This window comes from Schistocerca serialis, chromosome 9 (assembly GCF_023864345.2).
Source record: "Schistocerca serialis cubense isolate TAMUIC-IGC-003099 chromosome 9, iqSchSeri2.2, whole genome shotgun sequence".
Classification (NCBI taxonomy): Eukaryota; Metazoa; Arthropoda; class Insecta; order Orthoptera; family Acrididae; genus Schistocerca; species Schistocerca serialis.
The window spans coordinates 501,119,442-501,145,466 of NC_064646.1; the positions used below are offsets into that span (position 1 = coordinate 501,119,442).

The 26,025-nt window shown below is 40.0% G+C and overlaps 1 protein-coding gene across 1 annotated transcript in view; it reads left to right on the top strand.

Moving 5' to 3' along the window:
- Window positions 1-26,025, top strand: part of LOC126419149 (origin recognition complex subunit 3) — a 136,506-nt gene that overhangs the window by 63,624 nt on the left and 46,857 nt on the right. Inside the window, exons 7-9 of the mRNA XM_050086258.1 lie at window positions 5,250-5,363; window positions 18,537-18,734; window positions 25,362-25,478. Coding sequence (XP_049942215.1) covers window positions 5,250-5,363; window positions 18,537-18,734; window positions 25,362-25,478 — 429 coding nt within the window. The remainder of the gene's footprint in view (window positions 1-5,249; window positions 5,364-18,536; window positions 18,735-25,361; window positions 25,479-26,025) is intronic.

A 26,025-nucleotide genomic window follows, 5' to 3' on the forward strand; every position in this document is an offset into this window, starting at 1 on the left:
GCTACAACCCTGTCTTACTCCCTTCCCAACCACTGCTTCCCTTTCATGTCCCTCGACTCTTATAACTGCCATCTGGTTTCTGTACAAATTGTAAATAGCCTTTCGCTCCCTGCATTTTACCCCTGTCACCTTTAGAATTTGAAAGAGAGTATTCCAGTCAACATTGTCAAAAGCTTTCTCTAAGTGTACAAATGCTAGAAACATAGGTTTGCCTTTCCTTAATCTTTCTTCTAAGATAAGTCGTAAGGTCAGTATTGCCTCACGTGTTCCAGTATTTCTACGGAATCCAAACTGATCTTCCCCGAGGTCGGCTTCTCCTGGTTTTTCCATTCGTCTGTAAAGAATTCGTGTTAGTATTTTGCAGCTGTGACTTATTAAACGGATTGTTCAGTAATTTTCACATCTGTAAACACCTGCTTTCTTTGGGATTGGAATTATTATATTCTTCTTGAAGTCTGAGGGTAGTTCGCCTGTTTCATACATCTTTCTCACCAGATTGTAGAGTTTTGTCAGGACTGGGTCTCCCAAGGCTGTTAGTAGTTCCAGTGGAATGTTGTCTACTCCGGGGGCCTTGTTTCGACTCAGGTCTTTCAGTGCTCTGTCAAACTCTTCACGCAGTATCGTATCTCCCATTTCATCTTCATCTACATCCTCTTCCATTTCCATAATATTGTCCTCAAGTACATCGCCCTTGTATAGACCCTCTGTATACTCCTTCCACCTTTCTGCTTTCCCTACTTTGCTTAGAAATGGGTTTCCATCTGAGCTCTTGATGTTCATGCAAGTGGTTCTCTTATCTCCAAAGGTCTCTTTAATTTTCCTGTAGGCAGTATCTATCTTACCCCTCATGAGATAAGCCTCTACATCCTTACATTTGTCCTCTAGCCATCCCTGCTTAGCCATTTTGCACTTCCTGTCAATATCATTTTTGAGATGTTTGTATTCCTTTTTGCCTGCTTCATTTACTGCATTTTTATATTTTCTCCTTTCATCAATTAAATTCAATATTTCTTCTGTTACCCAAGGATTTCTACTAGCTCTCGTCTTTTTACCTACTTGATCCTCTGCTGCCTTCACTACTTCATCCCTCAAAGCTACCCATTCTTCTTCTACTGTATTTCTTTCCCCTATTCCTGTCAATTGTTCCCTTATGCTCTCCCTGAAACTCTGTACAACCTCTGGTTCTTTCAGTTTATCCAGGTCCCATCTCCTTAAATTCCCACCTTTTTGCAGTTTTTTCAGTTTTAGTCTACAGGTCATAACCAATAGATTGTGGTCAGAGTCCACATCTGCCCCTGAAAATGTCTTACAATTTAAAACCTGGTTCCTAAATCTATGTCTTACCATTATATAATCTGTCTGATACCTTTTAGTATCTCCAGGGTTCTTCCATGTATACAACCTTCTTTCATGATTCTTAAACCAAGTGTTAGCTATGATTAAGTTGTGCTCTGTGCAAAATTCTACCAGGCGGCTTCCTCTTTCATTTCTTAGCCCCAGTCCATATTCACCTACTACGTTTCCTTGTCTCCCTTTTCCTACTACCGAATTCCAGTCACCCATGACTTAAATTTTCATCACCCTTCACTATCTGAATAATTTCTTTTATTTCATCATACATTTCTTCAATTTCTTCGTCATCTGCAGAGCTAGTTGGCATACTACTGTAGTAGGTGTGGGCTTCGTATCTATCTTGGCCACAATAATGCGTTCACTACGCTGTTTGTAGTAGCTTACCCGCATTCCTATTTTCCTATTCGTTATTAAACCTACTCCTGCACGACCCATATTTGATTTTGTGTTTATAACCCTGTAGTCACCTGACCAGAAGTCTTGTTCCTCCTGCCACCGAACTTCACTAATTCCCACTTTATCTAACTTTAACCTATCCATTTCCCTTTTTAAATTTTCTAACCTACCTGCCCGATTAAGGGATCTGACATTCCACGCTCCGATCCATAGAACGCCAGTTTTCTTTCTCCTGATAACGACATCCTCTTGAGTAGTCCCCACCCGGAGATCCGAATGGGGGTCTATTTTACCTCCGGAATATTTTACCCAAGAGGACGCCATCATCATTTAATCATACAGTAAAGCTGCATGCCCTCGGGAAAAATTACGGCCGTAGTTTCCCCTTGCTTTCAGCCGTTCGCAGTACCAGCACAGCAAGGCCGATTTGGTTATTGTTACAAGGCCAGTTCAGTCAATCGTCCAGACTGTTGCCCTTCCAACAACTGAAAAGGCTGCTGCCCGTCTTCAGGAACCACACATTTGTCTAGCCTCTCAACAGATAACCCTCTGTTGTGGGTGCACCTACGGTACGGCTATCTGTATCGCTGAGGCACGCAAGCCTCCCCACCAAAGGCAAGGTCCATGGTTCATTGGGGGGCGGGGGGGGGGGGGGGGGGGGCATCAGTGGCTATGAACCAGAAAAGGGATCTGAAGTTTTGGGAGACAAGGAAAATTTACTTATATAACCCACATAAATGCTGGCATAAGAGGGTATCATGTGGATGCCTGCAGTCTCACTGCAGATTTTTTTGTGTTTCTCAAAGGAGAAATTCTATATATGTGGACATAATTAGTTGGTTGTGTAAGAAATGAGATGGTGAGTTTGCAGTTGGAAGGACATAGAGAGAGATGATGTGTAATAGCAGCAAGGTCATGGACATGGAGTTGTTGGTGTATAGAGATATCAACAGTGATGAGAAGGGATCCAGGTGGTAATGGGGTGGGGATGATGAGAGTTGGTGAAGGAAATGGTTCATATCTTTCAATATCAGAACTTAGGCAATGTGCAATTGGTTGGAGGTGTCAGTCGACAAGGGCAGAGGTTCGTTCAGTGTGAGCACAGTGATCAGCAACTGTAGGCCACCCAGGATTGTTGTGTTTATGAAAGCACATAGAAGGTAGGTGTGTGGGGATCATGTTGAGGAGGAAGATTGATTCGAGGTAAAGGTTTTTGGTATGGGCCTGGTGATCGGAGGTTATACTGGGCATTTTGTAGATGGAAGTGTCAGACATTTAGTGAATACCTTCCATCAGGTAAGCACTGTGATTCATCACAACAGTGTTGTTACCTTTGTCTGCAAGAGGAGGATTAAATTGGGGTCTATCTGGAGGTTGCAGATAGCTGTTCTTTCCTTTGTTGAGATGGTATTCATGGAAGGGACTTCAGGAAAGATCAACACATCTACTAATTTTAAGTGAGTTGTTACCTTTCCTTCTAAGGTATTTACAACATAACAATTTGGACATTAAACCACTGCTGTAGGTAACAACTGATGTGATTACTTACATTGAATAGAAATATCTGTTCAAAGAAAGGGAAGAGATAGTGTGATCATTGGACTAAAGAGTTGGGATTTAACTGCAACAAATACAATTTTCCTTTTAAGTGCTCAGTGAACAAACTTGCAGACATAATACAATCTTACAAAGGATATTGTTCCTACAAAAAGGGTGTGAAATACAAATATCTGTTAAATTACACTATAATTTATATTGATATTAATTCCAGCTCCCATTAAATTGCCCATTTATTTACTCAAACGATGTATATGTAAGCTACAGAACATCTTCATTTTATAAAAAAAAGGAGGAAACTAGGAAAACACATAATTGTGGAAACAGGGAACAGTGCTATATAACAAGTGATTAAATTTCTAAATATGACATCAACTGTACAGTAATTTAGGAAAAAGTAAAAGAAAGCCATTAAGCTGTCACACTGACAAAGCTTAAAAATTTGCTGATAAAAAACATATTCAAAAAATCTTTGACACTTTCGGACAAGTTAATCACTGTTAGTGGTAAGTCAAAAGACTCACAAAATAAACTAGAATTCCAGCTGCTTTCACAGTAACTTCATTTTATGACCATGTATTTAAATCTGAGAGACATTATGCCCAGAGCTAATAAGTGCATTAAAAAATCACCTGGCATCATTGTGGACAAGTACAAGATATACTGGAAAACTGAGTTTGAGATGTTGATGATATTTTACTGTGTGTCGTGTCCTTCCACTAGCGACTTGAGGACATTCATGAAGCATGTGATTCCCTTGCATTACAGTGCAGTATGCGGAGCAGCTTCTTGTGCTGTGATTCAGGCCATCCAGTATGGCATGCAGTAATGTGTCTCTTTCTTAAAAAGTTTCCTCTGGAGCTCAACAATGGCCAGTGGTGCCAGTATTTGGGATCCAGTTCATTTACATAGAGCATCCTATGCATTTTTATTTGAATTTAAGTCTGTTAAGTATGTCAGCTCTTTTAGACACAGTGTGCCCACATCTTGCAGTTGCTTGTGCTCTGGGCTAATGTTTTGTGGTTGGACATTACTGGCTGTGATATGGAACTCTGTTCCCAATGTACAATGAAAATCATACACGTATTGTTGGAGAATATTGCTTCAGTAGTTTATTATGTGAACATTATAGTTTGTGGTATAAACTGTGGAACTACTAGGGCTGTTAAATTTGTTACCTTGTTCACTTTCAATTATCATGTAATAGATTTATATGCACATACAGACATGCAAGCTGTATTGTTTGTCAGCATGTCGGACATCATAGTTTTTTGTGTAGTAACACATCTTTTGATGTGTGTGTTATAAGAGTATTACAACTGAAACTAGTTTCAGAATAAAGTATTGTTAAGGTATCAGCAATTTTTTCAGCAATGAAGACTTCTTCCTTCTCATTACAGCTCATGAGGTTTGTTATGTTGTGTAACTATAGTATTTTGATGCATGAATTAGTCATGGGAGATTCTGTAACCATTTTGAAAACAAAACAACATTTTCTGCTTTCGTACTTCAGGCTTCTTAATTGTCATTCATGGGCTTTTTCACATCCAAAAAATAGATTTGCATCAAACTGTACAATGAATAGTCTAGCTGTATGCTCTGACAAACAGATGCCTTCTGTTTTGACACTGTGTAGAAAGTTATTATGTTATAGACAAAAATGGATTGAGGTCAAAATGATTCTACTCTCCTCTTTTCAGAATAATAAAATTTCAATATAGTTTGGAACATTACGTAGTGTTTTAATTTGACTTAATTACTTTTTGTTGTGAAGAATTATTGCTTTGTATCATGATGGAAGGAAATGAGGGGGGGAAAGGGGGGGGGGGGAGAGAGAGAGAGAGAGAGAGAGAGAGAGAGAGAGAGAGAGAGAGAGAGAGAGAGAATGTGGGTGAGTTTTGTGTTCTTTTTGCTGATGTAAGGTGATTATTTCTGCTCTTTAGGTGCTGTTTTCTGAAGACATATTGTTCCGTTTGGGAAGTAAAGCATTCAGATTCCTTATGGACATATTTCTCTTTCACGACTTTTCCGTACAAGGATTTATACAGGCATACAAGGTAAAAGACTTTAAATTTTTTTCTTTAGTGTTTAGTAACAAATATCAGGGGACTGCATGTTAAAAAAAATATTCTTGGCTTAAAATGACGTATTTATGGGAACATGAAAATTTCAGTTAAATGATAACATGGCAAGCCTGCTGTTTTTTTGGCTAAAAGGCAGAACTGCATTGTTTTAAATGAAATATTATAAAGTTTTACTGTTTTCCATTTCTTTGCTAAAAAATCATGAGTCTTATTATTGGCTTTGCTTTGCTGTATGTGGCAACTGCTTGTCCTCATGATGTGTGTCAAAAGATGGTGATTGATTTCAAAATACCCAACAGTTGGACTCAATACGAAACTGTTAATGCTGGAAAATTACTTGTCAGCACCAGTAGTTTCATGTCAGCATATTTAATTTAGAAAATTTAATTTAGAAAATAAATACACTGAACCAGAGGTAGAAACCGACTGGGCAGAGACCACTCAGGATGATGATGTCATCAGGGAAAAATGAAACTCCTTGGCATGTGTCAGGTCGTGGAATTTCACATCCCATAAACAGGTCAGTAAATTAGAAAATATAGAAAGAGAAATGGATAGGTTAAAATTATATTGGGAATTGGTGATGTGTTTTGGCGGGAAGAAGAAATCAAATCAGATGAGTAGAAGGTTATTAACACACACTCAAATATACAGGAGTAATGAACAAAAAAACAGAAATGGAAGTAAACTACAATGAAGAGTATAATCAGTGCATCATTGTAACCATGATAGATGCAAAGCCAACATCCACCACAGTGGTACCAGTTTATATACCTACTAGCTCAGCAGATGAAGAGATTGAAAGATAGATGTATAAGGATGACAAGGAAGAATAGTAGAACGACACAGATTAAGGGAGAAGAATGAAAGGAGAAGCCACCGTGTAGAATTTTTCAACAAGCACACTTCAATCAGTCTAATATTTGGTTTGAGAATTATGAAAGAGGATTGTACACGTGGAAAAGACCTGGAGGCACCAAAAGGTTTCAGAGAAATTATGTAATGGTAACATAGATTTTAAAACCAGTTTTTAAACTGCAATTCATTACCAAGGATGTTTGTGAACTGTTACCATTATAGATTGGTTACAAACTGCAGGTTAAAACAGAGAGACAGCAGAGAGTTAGTAAATTCAGGGGATGACAACTGAATATTCATTGTAAACTGCAACAGCCAGAGATTGTTCAGTCTTGTAAAGGGTATTAGCCATCAGTTGATGGGAACAGGGAAAAAGTACACATAAGACAAAGAGGTAGCTTTGGGAGATGTGAATGCGGTGGAAAATCAAATATGTAAAAGACAAGAATCAGTAGAAATCCGTGGATAATACATGAGATAGTGAATTTAATTGAGGAAATGAAAAAATATATAAATACAGCAAAAGAAACAGATGAAATTTAATACGGATGCCCAAAAAATGGGATGGAAAGAAAATGACAATGGCAAGACAAGAATGGCTAGAAAAGAAATCCAAAGCTGTAGAAGCATGCTAGACTATGGGGAAGATAGAAGCTGCCAATAGGACAGTTTCAAAGACCTTTGCAGAAAAGAAAAGCAGCTGTATCTACAGATCTGATGGTAAGCCAATACTAAGCAAAGAAGGAATGGTTGAAAACTGGAAACACTATAAAAAGTCTGTACAACAGAAATGAACCTGCGAAACTTGAGTTCCCCACGTATAAAACTTCCAAATAACTTATGGGAATGCAGACAGGTGCAAAATGAGACAATGCGGCACATGCAAAAACGCTACATGCGCAGTAAGCAAGTAGCCTCAACACACAACCAAAGAAGTTATCGGCAGTGAGTATTAATTACCATTGCATGAGCAAGTAGTGTTAACTCTTGTCTCTGTGTTGTGTGACCAGAGAAAGAGCAGGATTCCAAGTGGAATTTAAGCAAAAGTCCTCATATCTATTATAAGACTACCTGCTAATTTACTCTCAGCTGCTTCCTTAATAACAATATCCCAATAACTAGAAGTGAATCTCTGTGTTGTTATATTCCACAGGATGACAGGTGCCACGGCAGTGTTATGCAACAGCAGTTTTGCTGTGCTGTCATAAGCATGTGTTCTATATGCCAGCTCTCCATGATCCTGATGGTCTGACCAATGTATGATATACATTGCAAGGGATATGATTCTCACACATGCTTACAACTACCATACACATCTGCCATTTCAGAATATTTCCTTGGTACTTGTCATCTTGTGGAATAGGAACACAGAGATTCTGGCATGCACTTCCAGGTATTGGGATAGTGTTGTTAACTTAACCTAAACTGTTTCCTTAATAAGTGACCTTATAAAAAGAGACTGTAGTTTTTGCTTAAATTCTCTCCCTTGTCAAACAATAGAGAGACAGAGCTAATGCTATTAGCTCACCCACCGGTAAATAATATTCACTACTGATGACTTCTGGTATTGCTCATCTTTGGTTTGTAATGGTGTTAGTTGCTTATTGTATGTCTTGTCTTTCTGTGTACACCATATTCTGATTCTTAGTGAGCATGGCACAGCTTTTTATTTTTTTTTTAAAGTCATCAGTCTTCTAACTGACCCACCACGAATTCCTCTCCTGTGCCCAACCTCTTCATCTCAGAGTAGTGACTTTCCTATATGCTGAGTCAATCCTTCAAACAATTGTTTCTTTTTCAAATCCTTCAAATTTTTAATGCAGCCATTTCGTCTTAGCTTCCAGGCACTTCCTTTTTATTTCACTCCTAAGCAACTTGTATTTCTGTAATCCTGAATTTTCCTGAACATATTTGTACTCCCTTCTTTCACCAACCAACTGAAGTATTTCTTCTGTTGCCCATGGTTTCTTTGCAGTTAATCCTTTGTACTTATGTTCTCCTTTCCAAATTCTGTGATTGCCCTTTTTGAGACGTCCGTTCCTCTTCAGCTGTACTGCCTATTGAGCTGTCGCTTATTGCTTAGAGAACTTCAAGCATATCTCGTCATTCCTCAGTACTTCTGCATCCCACTTCTTTGTGTATTGATTATTCCTGACTAATGTCCTAAAGTTTAGCCTACTCATCACTACTATATTGTGATTTGAGTCTGTATCTGCTCCTGGGTATGCCTTACAATCCACTGTCTGATTCCGGAAGCTCTGCCGGACCATGATGTGATCTAAGTGAAATCTTTCCATATCACGTGACCTTTTCCAAATTCACTGTCTCCTCTTGTGATTCTTGAACAGCATTCACTATTACTAGCTGAAATTTATTACAGAATGCAATTAGTCTTTCTTCTGTCTCATTCCTTATCACAAGCCCATATTCTCCTGTAACTGTTTCCTCTACTCCTTCCCTGCAACTGCATTCCAGTCCACCATGATTTTCATCTCCCTTTAAATACTGAGTTACCCATTGTATATCCTCATATACAGGGTTTATCGAAAAGAATCATCAGATTAAAAAAAAATCATAACTCTTATGTTATTTGAGATATGTGTGTGAACAACCTACTGTCAGATGGAGCAAACTCTAGAGTTTTACATGGTTCTCGCTATGTAGAAGCAGTATGCTTCCAATTCAGTTCCAGTTCTAGTAAAAATGGCGTCAGGGCAACAGAAAGCATTTTGTATTCTATGTTTTGTGTAGTGCAGGTCAGTAATAACTGTTCAGTGTGACGTTCGTACTGGGTACGGTGTGGATCCTCCTATGGCACAGCATTAGGTGATGGCATGAACAATTTCAAGAAACAGGTTGTTTCTGTAAAGGCAAATTGGCGGGCTGTCTCAGAGTGTCTCACACAGGCCCTAAGCACATCCGCCATAGTTTCACAAGGAGGCTGCAGAAATCAGTTTGCCGTGCAGCTCGACAGTTCAACATGCACCCAATGTCTGCCTGGTGTTTGTTCCGTCAACACTTATACATGAAGCAAACTTCAGCTACTACAAGCTCTTCATGAAGGTGACAAACTACAACCTGTGGAGTTCTGTAATTTCGTTCTTAGCAAGATGGAGGATGACGGTTTTTTTCCACATTTAGTGACGAGTCAACATTCCACTTAAATGGAAAGGTGAACTGTCATATTCTGAGAATATGGGGTACAGAACAATGACATGAAGTTCTGCTACATGAGAGGGACTCTCCATAATTTAATGTGGTTCGTGCAATTTCACAGGAAAAGGTGTATGGTCCATTTTTCTTTGCCAAGAACACTGTTACAGGAAGCACATCAAGATACACTTGAGATATACTTGAGAACTTCCTTTTCCTACAGTTAGAGGCTGATTTGAACACCTTGATTTGCCAACAGGATGTGACACCGCCACACTGGCATCTGGAATTGTGGGAAACCGGACCTGACTGTATATGATTATTTCTTGTGGGGGTTATAAGAGACTCCGTTTATGTGCATCCATTACCAACAACAATGAATGAACTGAGACATCGCATAACAACAGCTGTGGAAGATGTAACTCAAGACTTGTTCGCAGCAGTGTGGGAACAATTTGCATGCCGCATTGACATACACCGTGCATCTCAAGGGGAGCATGTTGGATAACTATGAAAAGGCATGAAAAAACCTTTGGGAGTTTCCTGTTAATCAAAAAACAAAATTCATTGTTTATGTTTATTAGTTTCAGAAATATAGACGTGCCAAATCGGATGATTGTTTTTGATACGCCCTTTACTCTCTCATCTTCAACTTGCGACGTCAGCATGTATAACTGAACTATCGTTGTCAGTGTTGGTTTGCTGTCAATGCTGATAAGAACAACACTGTCACAGAACTGTTCACAGTAACACACACTCTGCCCTACCTGCCTATTATTCATAATGAGTCCTACTCCCTTTATAACATTTTCTGCTGCTGTTGATATTACCCCATCATCATCTGACAAGAAATCCTTGTCTCCTTTCCATTTCACTTCACTGGCCCCTACTATAGCTAGATTGAGCTTTTGCATTTCTCTTTCCAGATTTTCTAGCTTCCCTACCATGTTCAAGCTTCTGACATTCCACATCCCATAAAATGTTATCCTTTCATTGGTTATTCAATCTTTTTCTCATGGTCACCTCCCATTGGCAGTCACCTCCCAGAGATCTGAATGGGGGACAATTCTGGAATCTTTTGCCAATGAAGAGATTGTGACACTTTTTCAGTTACAGGCCACATATCCTGTGGATGCACATTGTGTCTTCTGCATCCTTATGCCACCCCCCACATTTGGAAGGAGCACGCCATCGGAGATGCTGGTGGCAGTCATTGGGGATTTTCTCTCATTGAGCCAATCATCATCTTCTGAGTCGACATCTACTAAAAGTAAACGAAATGAGGTTAACGATTCAAAGACTCTCCCAGTCCCACCACGGTTCCTCATGGTTTCATGTATTGAAGACAGTTCAGTCCTTTGCTATGGTAAATCCATTTATTATTCGGAAAGGCGTTGGTGCAGTTACTGGTCCTGTGAAATCCTGCTCTCATTCAGGCAATGTCACTTTGCTTTTGGAGACTCCTTCTGATAACAAGCACGACAACTGCGTGCAGCTTCGCTCCTCCATGACTATCCTGTTCATGTTTAGGCCCATTGAACACAGAATTCTTCCCACAGTGTTATTTACACTAGGCTGCTCGATGGTCTAATCGAGGCAGAAATCCAAATGTACCATTCTGATCAGGGTGTCATTGCAGTCCATCGGGTGATGAAAATGGTAGATAATCCTTAGTGCTCACACATAGTGTTTTTTCCTCAATTTGATAGAGAGATGCTTCCATCAAAGATCAAAACAGGCTATTAAGCCATCGCAGTTTGACCGTACATTCCGAACCCGCTACCAGTGTCATCATTACAATCACACTCGAATATCGTGTCAACACCTGGCCTATTGTGTAACCTGTGGTCGGATGCTCGAGAGTGTGATTGTCTGCCTCCTGCTCCCCACTGTATCAATTGCAATGCCAACCATGCCGCCTCCTTCCGAGATTGCCCCAAGTTCTCGATGACCGGGCCGTCCAGGAGATCTGGGGGAATTAAAAAGTGCCTTACCCGGTTGCTCACAAGTTGTCGGCTAGTTGAAACCCTGCATTCTACCATCCAGCTCTTGCAGTACTGTTGTTACTACATCTCTCTCCATGAAGGACAAGGCCACGCAGATATGTTACCTCAAATTCAGCACCACAGTTCTAAAATTGGCCATTGTCACAGTAGCATCCGTGTTTCCTCCTCCAGCTGGCAGCTGCCAGCTGTGCAACATGCCACCAGACATTCACCTCATGAGGCAAAGTCATCTGCCCCACAATTGGCAGGCTGGAAAGGACAGAAGGAATACCCCAGTGCAGACGTCTTATATCCATCCAGCCAACAAACATCTGAGTTTTCCTCTGCTGACAGTAAACGCTCCAAGGAATCAAACAAAGGGAAACTGTCTTCTCCTTAGCTGACTCGGGAGATCCTCTTCGATGGTGTCACCACTTAATACCCTTGCCCAGCCAACCTTGTGTTGCTGGTGCAACCGTTTTTCTGCCCTGGACTCCGCATACAGACAGAAGGAGGGCGACGATGAGTCTGTAGATCTCGTGGAGCAGGATCCTCGAGCCTCTGCACCCTGTAGCAGTGAGTCTTCGAAGGCTGGCACTCGGCAGCCACCGAGGTGATGCCCCTTCATTTTTTCCCTCCTCCTCTTTTCTCATCGTGAGTCTCCTCCAATGGGTTGTTCACGTCCTTTGATCCAACAAAGGGGACTTTTGTCTGCTCTTGGGGTTGCAGTGTCCACTTATTCTCTTGGTCCAGAAAACAAAAGTGTATCCTCATGACTGCTTTGAGCTCTTGCATTTCTTTCCAGTCCACTTTGACCTTCCCCCCCAAGGACGGAATTCTGTCTCTTGGCGGAGTCGTGCTTCTCATCCGAGATGACTTTCGTAGTCAACCCGTATCCCTGACTACCCTGCTTCAAGCTGTTGCAGTCTACCTTTTCCTTCCTCACTTCACCTTATCCCATTGTACCGTTTACATCCCTCTGTCATTTGGTGTCACCAAGGCAGAATACCTCCATTTTATTGGGCAACTCCCTCACCCCTTTCTGCTGCTCGGTGACTTTAATGCACACTGTCCCCTTTGGGGCTCTCCCAGAACCTATCCAAGAGGTGCCCTCTTGGCTGACCATCTCAGCCAACTTAACCTCATCTGCCTTAACGCAGGAGCACTCACATTTCTTTCAGACTCTACACACACCTATTCCCATTTGGAGCTCTCCTTCTGCACTGCTCAGCTTGCTCATTGCCTCCAGCTTGCTGTCACTTCATCCCAATCCTCCGCCCCAGGGTCAGACAGTGCTCATGTTCAGATGTTACAGAACCTTTCTCTTGCGGGCAAGTACTTTCTCCTTCTGATATGTACTCGAGTGACCATTTCCTGTGTGCTCTCTGTTTGCTGAGTCCTACCACCACCTATGTGCACACCCAAATGCCAGCTTTCTAAGGCCGTCTGGAGGCTTTACTCCTCCCTGGCAACCTTCAAGAAACAACAGTTCCCTAGTTGTGATGACCAGGCAGAATATCTTGCAAATGTTATCATTACTGCCACAGAATGTTCCATTCCTTGCACTTCCTCTTTACCACACCGTATCCCAGTCCCTTAGGGGATTGAGGCGTGCTGAGATGCAATTCGTGTGCGGAGACATGATCCCCGCTTTTTTAACACTCATCCTGTGATGGCAAATTGCATTCATTATAAACAGTTCCATGGACAGCGTCATCTCATTCTTCGGTATAGCAAAAAGCTAGCTTATTTCTTTTACTAATTCTTTTAACAGTTCCACACCCCCTGCCATCGTGTGGTCCAATCTCAGATGGCTCTCTGGGACCGAGTTCCATTCCCTGATTTCCAGCCTGATAGTAGCAGATGATGTCATAGTGAACCCTACTGTTATTTCCAATACCTTGGGCAGCTATTTTGCAGATATTTTAAGCTCCACTCACTATCAACCTGCCTTCCTCCATAGGAAACGAGTGGAGAAGCTTCGGGCGATTCTGTTCTCTTCTCAGAAATCATGAGTGCTACAATCCTGCCTTTACTGTGTGGGACCTAGACCATGCTCTCACTTCATCCCAATCCTCCACCCCAGGGTCAGACAATGTTCACTTTCAGATGTTGCAGAACGTTTTTCTTGTGGGCAAGTACTTTTTCCTTCATATGTACAATTGCATCTGGGCAGAGGGCATGTTTCTTAGATGTTGGTGTTAAGCCACTGTCACACCTTTACCTAAGCCTGGTAAGGACAAACACCTTCCTTTTAGCTATCGCCGCATTTCTCTCACCAGCTGTGTTTGCAAGGTGATGGAACATATGATTCATGCCTGGCTGGTACGGTGGCTTGAGTCTCGCGATTTCCTAACCACTGAACAGTGTGGATTTTGAGTGCGCCGTTCTTCAGTTGACTATCTTGTCACTTTCTCAAGCCATGTCATGAATAATTTTCTGCAGAAATACCAGACTGTGGCTGTGTGCTTAGACTTGGAGAAAACCTATGACACCTGCTGGAGGACTGGTATCCTCTGTACTCTCTACATGTGGGGCTTCTGGGTCAGCATGCCTTGTTTTCTTCAGGAATTTGTAAAAGACTGCCTTGTTGGACACCTTTATCCAGGGAAATGGTGTGCCTGAGGGTTCTGTCCTGGGTGGCACCTTCTTTGCTGTCTCCATTAACCTGTCTCCCAGCAGGCATCTCCAGCTCCCTTTTCATTGACGATTTTGCACACTGTTGCAGTTCCCCACAGACTTGTGTCATTAAGCAGTGTCTTCAGCGATGTCCGATCACATGTACTAATGGAGCATTGAAATCTTTCAATTTTCCACTGAGAAAACCCTTTGTATGAATTTCTGGTGGTGAAATTGGTTTCGTCCACCGTCTTTACATCTTGGGCCGGTTGCTCTTGTGGCTCTTGTTCGATAGGAAACTTTCTTTGTCCTCCCACATTTCTTACCTGGCTGCCCACTGTACCTGGTCCCTCAATGTCCTGTGTGTCCTCAGTCGTACTTCCTGGGGAGCGGATCGGCCAATCCTCCTCCATTTGTACTGGTCCCTTCTCCATTCGAAAATAGATTATGGGTGTTTTGTTAATGCATCTGCATGTCCATCCTTATTACGACATCTCAATACTATCCACCATCGTGGTATCCATCTGGCCACTGGTGCCTTTCACTCTAGCCCGGTTGAGAGTCTGTGTGCAGAAGCTGCCGAACTACTGTCGTCATACTGCCGTGAGTTTCTCCTCAGCAGATACGCATGCTGTTTGTCTGCAATGTTTGGCCATCCTATGCCTCCTTCAGTGACTCCTTTGATCACCAGTATGGGGTGCGTCCCTCTTCTCTGTTAATTCCTGGAGTTCGCTTTCGGCTCTTGCTCCAGCAGCTTCACTTCACATTACCGGCCTCTTTCCAATGGGTGAGAACCCTTCATCACTTTGGCTTCCTGCAGTGGCCCGTGGACATTACTTCAGCTTTGCTCTATCACCGCGAGTTTCCCAGCCTTTTACACAGAACTTCGCATTAGACGTTTGTGTACACTGATGGCTCTCGGACTGACAGTGGTGTGTGGTGTGCCTTTGTGACTGGTACCAAAAATTTTTGGTATCAGCTTCCGGAACACTGTTCAGTATTTACAGCAAAGCTCTTTGCCCTGTATCAACCCGCGCAATACATCCAACAACACAGGCTTTTTCAATTGTGTCACCTGCTCTGACTCTCTCAATGCCCTGACACTGCTGCCATGGCTGCAGTTCTCATATCTTGGCCTACTGGTTCTTCTATTCCTTCCGATGATCTCTGTGTTGCCGTCTATCAGCACGTGGCGTAACTTTTGCATCACCACTGCTGCTCCCTTTGTGGGAACAATCTCTGGGAAATTAAGCAACTCCCAGAGGCTTGTCCCTCTTGTTTTGAGGAGATCATTTTAGCACTGTCTGTTTAGCAATCACCATTTGTTAAGTGGTGCTCCCCCACCACTTTGTGCTCATTGCCCTCAATCTTTGGCGATTCGCCATTTCCTGACAGAATGCCCTTTTTTTAACCACTTATGTTCTCATTTATGTTTGCCGTTTGAGCTATAAGCCATTTTAGTGAATGACATGGGGACTGTCGACCGCATTTTACTTTTTATCCGTCGTAGCAGTATGGCAAAGGGCATTTAATCTTCAGTTCAGGATTTCCGTTTCTCTGTGGTGTATTTTATGGACCTTTCTTCAAGTCTGTATTTTTTGGCTGTCTTCCCTTCTGTCAATTGGGCTTTTGTGTAGTAATTTTTTGTCTTTGTGGTCTATGATTCTGACACGGGCACATACGGCCCTAGTTGTTTTCGCACCCTGAAACAAAACAAGACAAACAGGCAACAGGGAAAAAAGAAAAAGAAAAGACACATCACAAAAGTATCCAAGTGGCATGGAAATCTGTAGTTACATGGACAAACAAATGTTTTTCAGAAAAATTGGATTATTTATTGAAGAGTAAGAGCTTGACAAATTGAGCAAGTCAGCAACACTTTGGTCTATCTCTGGTCCTTATGCAAGCAGTTATTCAGCACAGTGTTGATTGATAAAGTTGTTGGATGTCCTCCTGAGGGATATTGTGCCAAATTCTGTCTAACTGGTGAGTTAGATTATCAAAATCCCGAACTGGTTGGAAGGCCCTGCCCATAATGCTCCAAACATTCTCAATTAGGGAGAGATCCGGTGACCTTGCTGCCCAGTGTAGGGTTTGGCAAGCACTAAGACAAGAACTAGAAACTCTAACCATGTACAGGCGGGCATTGCCTTGCTGATGTGTAATCCCAAGATGGCCTGCCATGAAGGCCAACAAAATATTGACAAACGTACCGATTTGCTGTAAGGCTGCCGTAGGTGACAACCAAAGGGCTCCTGCTATGAAATTAAATGGTATCCCAGACCATCACTCTTGCTTGTCATGCTGTACACCAGGTGGCAGTCAGGTCAGTATCTGGCCGATGTCTGGGTTGTCACCAGATGTGTCTTTACTGGTCTTTGGGACTCTATTCAGAGTGGGACTCATCACTGAAGACAATCAGATTGCAGGTTGAAGGTGTGTCTGGAGATGCACCGGACAGTGATGGGATACCATTATGACTCTTGCCGACCATATGACCCAACAGCCAGAATCGATAATCTGGCGTTGCATTTCTTTTCATAGTAGGACTCCTTTGGTTGTCATCCGTGACACCCTTAGAGCACAGCGGTACATTGATTAGATTGTGTGCCCTGTTTTGTGTCCTTCATGGCGAACCATCCTGGTGTTACATTTCATCAAGATAATTGCACCTGCACATGGCGGGAGTTTGTATTGCTTGTCTTCTCTTTGAAAAAAAAAGAAAAAAACATTGGCCAGCGAGGTCTCCGATTCTCTCCACAGTTGAGAACGATTGGAGTGTTTTTGGCAGGGTGCTCCAACCAGCTCGGAATTTTGATAATCTAATGCACCAATTGGACAGAATTTGGCACAATATTTCTCGAGGGACATCCAACACCTCAATCAACCAATGCCAAGCAAACTAACTGCTGCATACGGGCCAGAAATGGACTGACACATTATTGACTTGGTCAATTTCTGAATCTGTTTCTCTTGAGTAAATTACCCAGTTTTTCTGAAATTGTAATCATATGTTTATAGTGTAAGGTGTTGTAATTACGTGACAATGTCACAATGGAAACAGTTATCTGTAAACTTGAATGTTGTAAATTTTTTTGAAACCTATATTTGGCCAAGATCAATGTTTCTATATTTTGTTCATGGCCAAATGAAGATTTTAATAAAATATGAAACATTCGAAAATATGACACTGTTTCTGTGTAATCCTTCCAGTTTCAGCAGATGTTTTTCTAGCATAAGATATGAACACTGTCACTTTAGATGTTTGACTCCACTCCTGCAACACGTGGCATAAGATTCTTTAGTGTCAGTCCACTTTAGTTCTGGAGGTTGTTGTTCCAGATGCTTTTGCTCTGTTATTAGACACCCTTCAATGAAGGTTTTTATAGTGTGTACTAATATGCTTAAGATGCAGCCATCACAACCTCCCAACAACTGGCACCGTCTCATCCTGGTATTTGAGTGACCTGCCCCTCTTTTTTTAATCTTCCCAAACCTATTCTTTCCTTCTCCCAAAGAAGGAACAGTTAGTTAAAAAACTGGGATGGTGTTTATACTATTACACATGTACACACACAAGGTGTGTGTGTGTGTGTGTGGTGGGAACTCTCCCTGCAATATATCCTAAATTCCTGCAACCCTTCTACCCTCAAGTTTTGTTAGTCACAGTCACTGTCCCCTTCCCTGTTCCCACTCAAGCGCTACACAGCCCTCTGTTCCACCAACTGACCCACAGTCGTTTTACTTCTTTCTGCTGCCCCACCCCCTCCACCACCACTACAACAACCACCAACCCTCCCCTTATTTTGAACTCCCCACTGCTCCTGGCTGCCCTATCCTCGCCTCACCTCATCCCTGTTTGCTCCCACAAGCAGCACTTTACCATCCCCCACCCCTTCCCTGGTATCCCTCCCTTTCTCAACCTTCTCCTTATCCCCGCCACACACATTGCTTCTCCTGTCATGCACTGCTGCTTGCAGTCTGGTCTCAGCAGCCATAGACTATTGTCGTGTGTGTGTGTGTGTGTGTGTGTGTGTGTGTGTGTGTGTGTGTGTGTGTGTTGCATTTGCATGAATTTACCATGAATTTATTTGTGTATGTTGTCAAATTCAGGAGGAGGCCTTTTGGCCGAAAGCTTACTTGTTTAGCAGTCTTTTTGTTGTGCTTGTCTGCAACTCATTGTCTACACTATATGGTGAACATCAGTCTTCTTTTTACATAATATTGTCATTATTGCATCCTTGATCTTCCATTGTTTGATGCGTGTAATTCACTTATTGGTCTGCAACATGTTAAATTAGCAATGCAAGATTATTTTCCTATTTTAAATAATGGTTAGTGACCATATGTGAAGTCCTATGTACTTTTGACAGCAGTATCTGAGGCATATTTGCTTGGAAATGAAAACAATGGATCATTTTTCACATTCAGTAATTTGTCAAAGTTTGGTCTGAACTGCATGAACTATGTCTGTGGCTTTTGTTACATGTGAATTTTCGTTGGTTAAATTGTTTTGTTTTATTTATTACAGATTTGTATGATGGACCATTATGCTGATCGGGACTGGTTTTCATTGTGTTGTTCACATAAAGAACTGGATTCCCGAGTGTCTGGCTTAGTTGCAGAGGATCTCGAGTATCTCAGGCGTCTGCCGTCTCTGCGTGCGTATGTCGAATCTCTTCCCACAAAGCAAAGGGCTCCTATTCTTTTGGAGGATACCTGCTTCCGAGTGAGTAAGCTGCAGTAATAAATAATATTTCTACTTGAAGACCGCTAAATTGTTATGGAAGTGATGAGACATAGCGATAGGAAAAAATTGTTTTATTTTATGGCCAAATAAGATGCTTTTTTTTTTTTTTTTTTTTTTTTTTGCAAAAATCGGTGTTTATTGTTTGCCGGATTTGTTGTTATTTTTTAAAATTGGTTATTACTTTTTCAAATTTGTTATTAATATTTGTTATTAATTTAATTTGTTATTAATATTTGCCAAATTCAGTGTATTTTTTTTTTTTTTTTTGCCAAATTCCATATTGTTTTTGCTAATTTTGGTGCTAATTTCATCTCACATCAAAGTTTGTTACGCAGGAAATGAACTGTCAGTTTAAGATTATACATGACCCTCAGGCTTGAGATTAGCAATCAAAATGCAGTTTGAACATTGAATAACTATCAGTGAATATTAGTAAACTACCGTCCTGAGATTTAAAATATTTTTGTACGGAAAAATTACAAAATTTTGCAGTTACTGGTAAAAATGGCCAGTTTTGCATTATTTCGACAAAAAGGGCTAATTTTTGTGCTCTTTTCCCCCACATTATCATGTTTGTGAAATTTTCCTGTTCCTAATGATACAGGAAGAAGGAAAATTGATAAGGATTTAATGTCCCACCAACATCAAGTCATTAGACATGGGATGATGCAGTTTATACAGGATTATTCAGTTTATATTTTGTTTGTTAGCTGAATGATTGTTGTTTTTCTAAGAAAATTAAATCTGTAATAGATATTGAACATGTAACATGTAAAATAATACACTTAAAGAAGAAATAATCACATAAGCTAGTGTGGTCATTGGCAAAAAAAGTTCGAGGAGGGGGAAGAAACCACATGTTGTTAATGGGGTTTTGGGGAGTGAAGTTTTCCCTGTAGCCTGCAGATTTACAGATCATAGACATACACCATCTTAAAAATAAGTTTAAGCAGAACCTAAAGCAAAGTGATGAGTATGCAAAAGGTTTCAAACCTAGGAGCACTATAATTGATCCCATCATAAATAAGTTATTTAAAGATGCTGTTTATCACAATTTGTAATTTTCTAAAGACACGCAGCATATGGAATCATTTTGTGGATTCATAAAGGTTTATGGTAGACTAAGGTAACCAGATAATGTACATAATTTTAGATATTACAGAAGCATTTATACACACTATATTGGAGTATTTAGACAAATTTTCAGTCCACCTGTCAATAGTCCTCAGGGTTTAGTTCTTGGCTGCATTCTTCTGCTGATAAAGTATATAACTGGTGTGGTGAAACCCTTAATTACCACAGTTTACACATTCTTCATGAATTGTTAGGTTAACTGGTTTTTGCTGTGTACAACTTCACACACAATGGTAAGGAAAGGTGGGCTTATGGGGTGGTGCGGCAACCGTCGTCATAGAAAAGCTGGACAGGAGCAGAAATGATTAACAAACAAGTTAACAAACTGAACAGAAGATTTACTTAATATGTGTTTCTCCAAGTATATGAAGACCCATTACAAATAATGCACCAAGAAACAGAGTCCAGCTATCACATTGTCAACCAGGAGGAGGCGCCCTTAAGTAAGCACGAGCGATTGTATCATAGTGAAGACGCTCCAAGTGCTAGTGCATTGAGTGGCTGCCACCAGCCATTCTGTATTGTGGCAGCAGAGGGTACTCATAGTCCAGAGCTGCAGGAAGCGTGGCTCAGTGGGCGTGTACCATTGGGTCCATCAGATCCCGCACAACCACTATCAGTGTCTGACGGAAACTTGACATTCCATTACCGACCTAAAGATGCCCATGTCACAGTTTTACATAATCAAACTGTAAATTAGTATCATAATGCAGAAACAGACTATAACTCCTTCTGTGAACGGGGAATTATTGCATGTTGTGCGCACCATACAATACTTTTGCTTATTAACGGCTAGTGGTATGTGTCTCTTTCCTTTTGAAGTGTGGAAATATTCTCAACAAATTCAAAAGGTTGCATGCTCTGTTCATAAGCCATGAATGCACAAACAGTTCTTTCCCACAGAACAAACGTGACAGTCATTTACTTAAAATGGAAATTGATTAGTCAGCTGTTACAGTCTCATCAGGCCCGTATATTATTTCCCTCTTCTTCATACACAGACAGGATTAGCTCGTCTTGTGATAATGTGAAATCTGTCTAATGATGCTTGAATCTAATAGCAATTCTATGTATGATCTAATTGTAAGCTCATTATAAGAAGTCCTTGTGAATAAGTCTTTGTTCTCCACACAGCCAGTTCACAACAGTTGAACAGTAGTAGTATCACAGATACATTACACACAATTTGCGCTCTGTACTAAATTGGCTGATAAGCATCTACTCTGGTTAATGTCAAACAGGCAATTAATATAAAGAACCATTGTACATGTATGTCACTGAAGTTTGTTCTACTACAAAGACTGTATTAAATGGAAAATATTTGCTGTTATGTCAGCTTTCATGTACAAAACTTTTGTATATATATTCTTTTTTTACTGAGTTGTCCTATTTTATCATTTCCTCACATAAACCTTTTTCATCATGATATAAAATTTTTGTTTATCCATAGTTCTGGAAATTTTAATCTAAATGTTATCAACTTCCCATTTTGTTGATATTGTCTACAAGAAACAACATGTGATGTTCGCCTGCTTTATTCCTTCATTGATACTTCTTGGTGTTGACATACTGCGTTGTTATACTGGCTGAAAAATGGGGGTAGGGGATGGAAGTTCAATGTTGGCTACTGTAAATGATGTATCCGACAGTTGCAAAGTTGCATTTCAAAGTTCTTTACTTTCACTGTTCACAATACCACAGTATTATACAGTTATGTTTACAGTTCACTATTGGTTAACTTTTGATAAGCCTCATTAATAGTTTGCAGGCAAACGTCAGCATACTGCTACGATAGTTTACCGTTGAAAATCTATGAGGAGTAGAAACCTAACCACACAGTTCTTGCAGAATAATATGGTATGTTTGACACTATTGAATAGAAACTGTCATTATTTTAACATATGGCCTATGTCTATTAAACTTATTTCACGGTTAAGTTGATGCATTGTTGTTGATCTAACCATTACAGTTTCCTTGTCTGAAAATCAGCCATGAACTGACTGTTTTGGGACCAAAAATCAGGCCTTTATATATTCTCACAATAATAGGCATTGAAACTATACATTGTTCAATGTTTAAGTTACAGAAATTAAAATTAAAACATAACTCATACAATTAACTGCATATATAGAAAAATTCCTTCTTCTTAATAGTTTCTTCTACTACAAGGGTTAGGCTGAATTATTTGTTTAAATGATGAAATTAGGATATAGTTATACAAACAATGCTTTTGACAAACCTTATAATTATTTTGGAATTAATTAAGAGCTGACGTTGTTAGCATGTTTTCGAATAGTGCCAAATAAACACCTTAAGAATCGTAGTGGGTCTTCTTCCAAATGCTTAGAATTAGTACGGAATCTATATTTGTGTATAAGTCAACAATAGAATCTAAGTCATGAAACAGTTACCGATTTCACCCTATAACAAAAGATATTAGCTCGGAATAGTCAAAACAAATTAGGAAATTGAGTACATACACAAAACTAAGCACAAACTTAGATCTAGTGGTATATTCCTTAAGACTGAGGGCCAATCTTTCTCTTTTATGGAACTGCAGATTATCCTCATGTATGTAAATGAATTAGGCAAAAATGAAAGTAAAATGACTTTAAGGAGGTATGTAGTAAAACAATAGAGGAAGTGAAAAGATCCCGGCTTGCTTTGTCACAAACAGCTATAATGGGTACCAATACATGATATGAATTGCACAGTTTCTACTGCTTTTCAAATAAGGAGATGCTGTTGTGAAAGTTTTGTTGCATTATATCTTATAATTAAATTTTCCTTGAGACATTTGATTCTCATTTTTATCTATGATAATGATGGAAGCTGAAGAAATGAATTAAGATTTGTGCCATGACTGGAACTTGAACCTGGGTGTCCTTGCTTACTAGGCAGGAAAGCTAGCCGTTACACCACCACAGCACTGTAGCTAAGATTGTTGCACTGACTACTCTAGTCCAATGCCCTCCTTAACACACACTTCAGTTCACATCTGTGCTGTGGTGGTGTAATGGCTAGCATTCCTGTCTAGTAAACTAGGAGACCTGGGTTCAAGTCCCGGCCATGGCACAAGTATTAATTCATTTCTTCAGCTTTCACCATTTTGTTGCATTGACTGATGCTTTTTTCTTTCATTGCATCTTTCATGCCTCTTTATTTTCCAATTTCATGAGCTCTTCCCTTCTTGTTGTTATGCTATTTATCTCCCTTTTAGAATTTATTATCGAAATACCACTTTCATTTCAGTGGAAAGGGCTTTAGCAGTTTGTTTGAGAATTTGTTCAACCCTTCTTCAAGCGTCAATACATTCTTACATTATACGTTTGCATAATAACACTGGAGATCAAATTTCAGTAAGAAAGCTTTTCAGGTCGTATTTGGTACATTGTGCATGTAGTTTCTGCAATGGTAGCTGCAGTGTACTGAGCATGAGCTCTTTACCTCTCACCTCTTCCTCCTGCACCCTTGATTTGGTGCAGTGGCTAAGGCACATTCAGTGAAAGTGTTGTTCCACCCGCATGTAGATTTCCTGTATTTTACAATTCACTTCTGGTGAGGTCACTATACAGTAGTGCACTAGGGGTTACCTCATTTTCCTTAATGGAGTGAGGCAGCACGTTAAAGAGCCTGAAGTATTTTAAGATTTACCTATGTAACTGGGTGGATGAGGTGCTTGTAGTTCAAAGGAAAACAGGGTGTACCTCCACCACTAGCAGTACTAAGCCTAAAGGAACATTGTAGTGTAATATTTTGAGCCAACCATTTGTTTGATCACTTCTTCACTTATTGTCTGAAGTGCATTGTAATAATCTATTTTTACTGTTGTTCTTTGTAAATTGTTTTAATTTCCTGTATCCCCAGAAAACTGTAACTCGTGTTTTGCTGTATGTGAGGGATGGGTAGAAAGTTATTGATCTGATGAAGAAAATACAAAATTAAAGAGAGAATGTCACCTGTAGTTTTATCTTTCATTATTATTTTTTAGCATTGTCACCTTGTAAAAAAAATTCTTTAGTCTAATATCTTTCCATCCTCTTAATGCCCCCAGTATAATAAAATTTGTCCACAATAAGCATCTGTTCTGCTGTCTCTTCATGTGATATGATGTGGAAACACTTCAAACAAAGGATATTAGAATTGCAGCAGTGATTTGAGAGGTGTGAAGGTGCATTATTATGAAGGAAGATATCTTTCTCCTTTGCAAGATATAGAGGTTTGGCCTGAATAGCCTTCTTCAGATTATCTAGTACTGAACTATCCCCAGTGATGGTTTTGCACTTCTGAAGATAATCTGTGAGCACCATAATACGAGAATTCTAGAAAATAGTAGCCATGACTATTCCTGCAGATGGAATTCTTTTGACTGATGCTTTGTCTCTGGTGTGTCGTGATTTCATCTGCTGTTATGAAACTATTTTTGAACAACGTTTCACCCATTGAGTCGCGACCAAATTTTTGTGTTAAAATACAGTGGATATGGACCAATGTGACCTTAACATTCTTGCATACCTTCATCTGACAACCATGAAGTTAAACACTGAAGTTTTGCCATGATCTCGTCAGTCATATATGCTTTTGCACATCTTCATTGGGCAGATAATTATGCTGAAATTCAGCAGCCTATTTCTTAATGACAGAAGCAAAGAGGGAATATCTTTTAATGTCAAATCCAAGTCCTTGTCTTTCATTTGTTTGGTTTAAACCTGCTAAAATTAAGTATTTTATGGTAGCTCATAATTCAGTTAGTCCATTTTACATAAAAATCTTAACATTTTTATAGGAAAAGGCAGGTGGCTACTTACCATAAAGAAGACACGTTAAGTCGCAGACAGGCACAATAAATTGTGCTCGTTTGTAACTTACCATGTCTTCTTTGTGGTAAGTAGCAATCTGTCTATTCCTGCATTGTTGATATTTCTACCTGGAGTTCCCATTGTTTGATTTTGTGAACATTTTATTGTTTAGATGATCACTAGAAACAAATAAATAAAATGTATTTAGTTGAGTTTGTTACTGTCTTTGGTTCGTTCCTCCTAGTACGTTCAATTGAGTCTTTCCCTGAGAGCTTCAGTGTCCCATTTTTGCAGTATTTCAGGGTAATCTTCAATATCAACAATGTGACTTTTTGTTTCAAATATATCAGGGGTGTCCCACCATGGTGGATACGTATTGTAGTATGGGAATGTAATAAAGGTATCTGTCTAAATTTAGTGAAAAATGGAGTTGTCGGTCATTGACAACAAGCTCCTTAAAATTTCCCTAGTGTCTTTCCCCACTTTTCACAAAATCACAGTGCAAGAAAATTTGGATAATTATTACTCCCTCCATAATTATGGACTAAGATACATAACTGCCAATTTACTACTTGTATATTGGCCGTTGGCACTGTCACATCACTCAGGAAAAGTAAATGTGGTTGTCTGAAGAAATTATTGTATTCTAAGAGACTCATACTTTGTTTTGCAGGATCTGTTAAAGAAGCTGATTGAAAATCTTCGATCCCATTTGATGAATTTTCATATAGCATTACGTTGTCTGCACTGCTTCACATCATCACTTCCAACGTCTCCCCTTGGAAAAACAGTATGTATTATTGTATTTGTTAGGTTTTTCCTTTGTATGTAAATTTGTATGTATTTTTGTTTTTCTTATGTTTTAAACTTATCAAAGCCAACCAGTGTATGAAAGGCTAAAGATTTGAATGATCGAAGCTTAACTTCACATCATTAAAAATGCAGTGTGATGAACAAATGTCAAATTGCATGAATTTGTTAATGATTAGCATTTTAGTGCAGCCATACAATGTAGGTAGGAGCAGTGTCATCTACATTCGGTACAAATGGGAAAATTACTTGGCAAGTTTCAAAGTCATTGAATGTTGATTGTTCATGAGAATATCATTTTATGCCTTGTGTGATAAGAAGAATCATCTATTGCTCATATCAGTCAAGATCTCATGGCATGCCATGCAAATATGGAGTCGATGAGTTCAGGAGGGCCATATCTTACACTTGTAGGATCTGAATGGCCCCGTGTGACTAAGCAGCTGAAAGGACATACAAATTATTCGTGTGGCCACATTACACACATTTCAGTATGTGGGCTTTTTCGCGGACCAGTATCCACATGG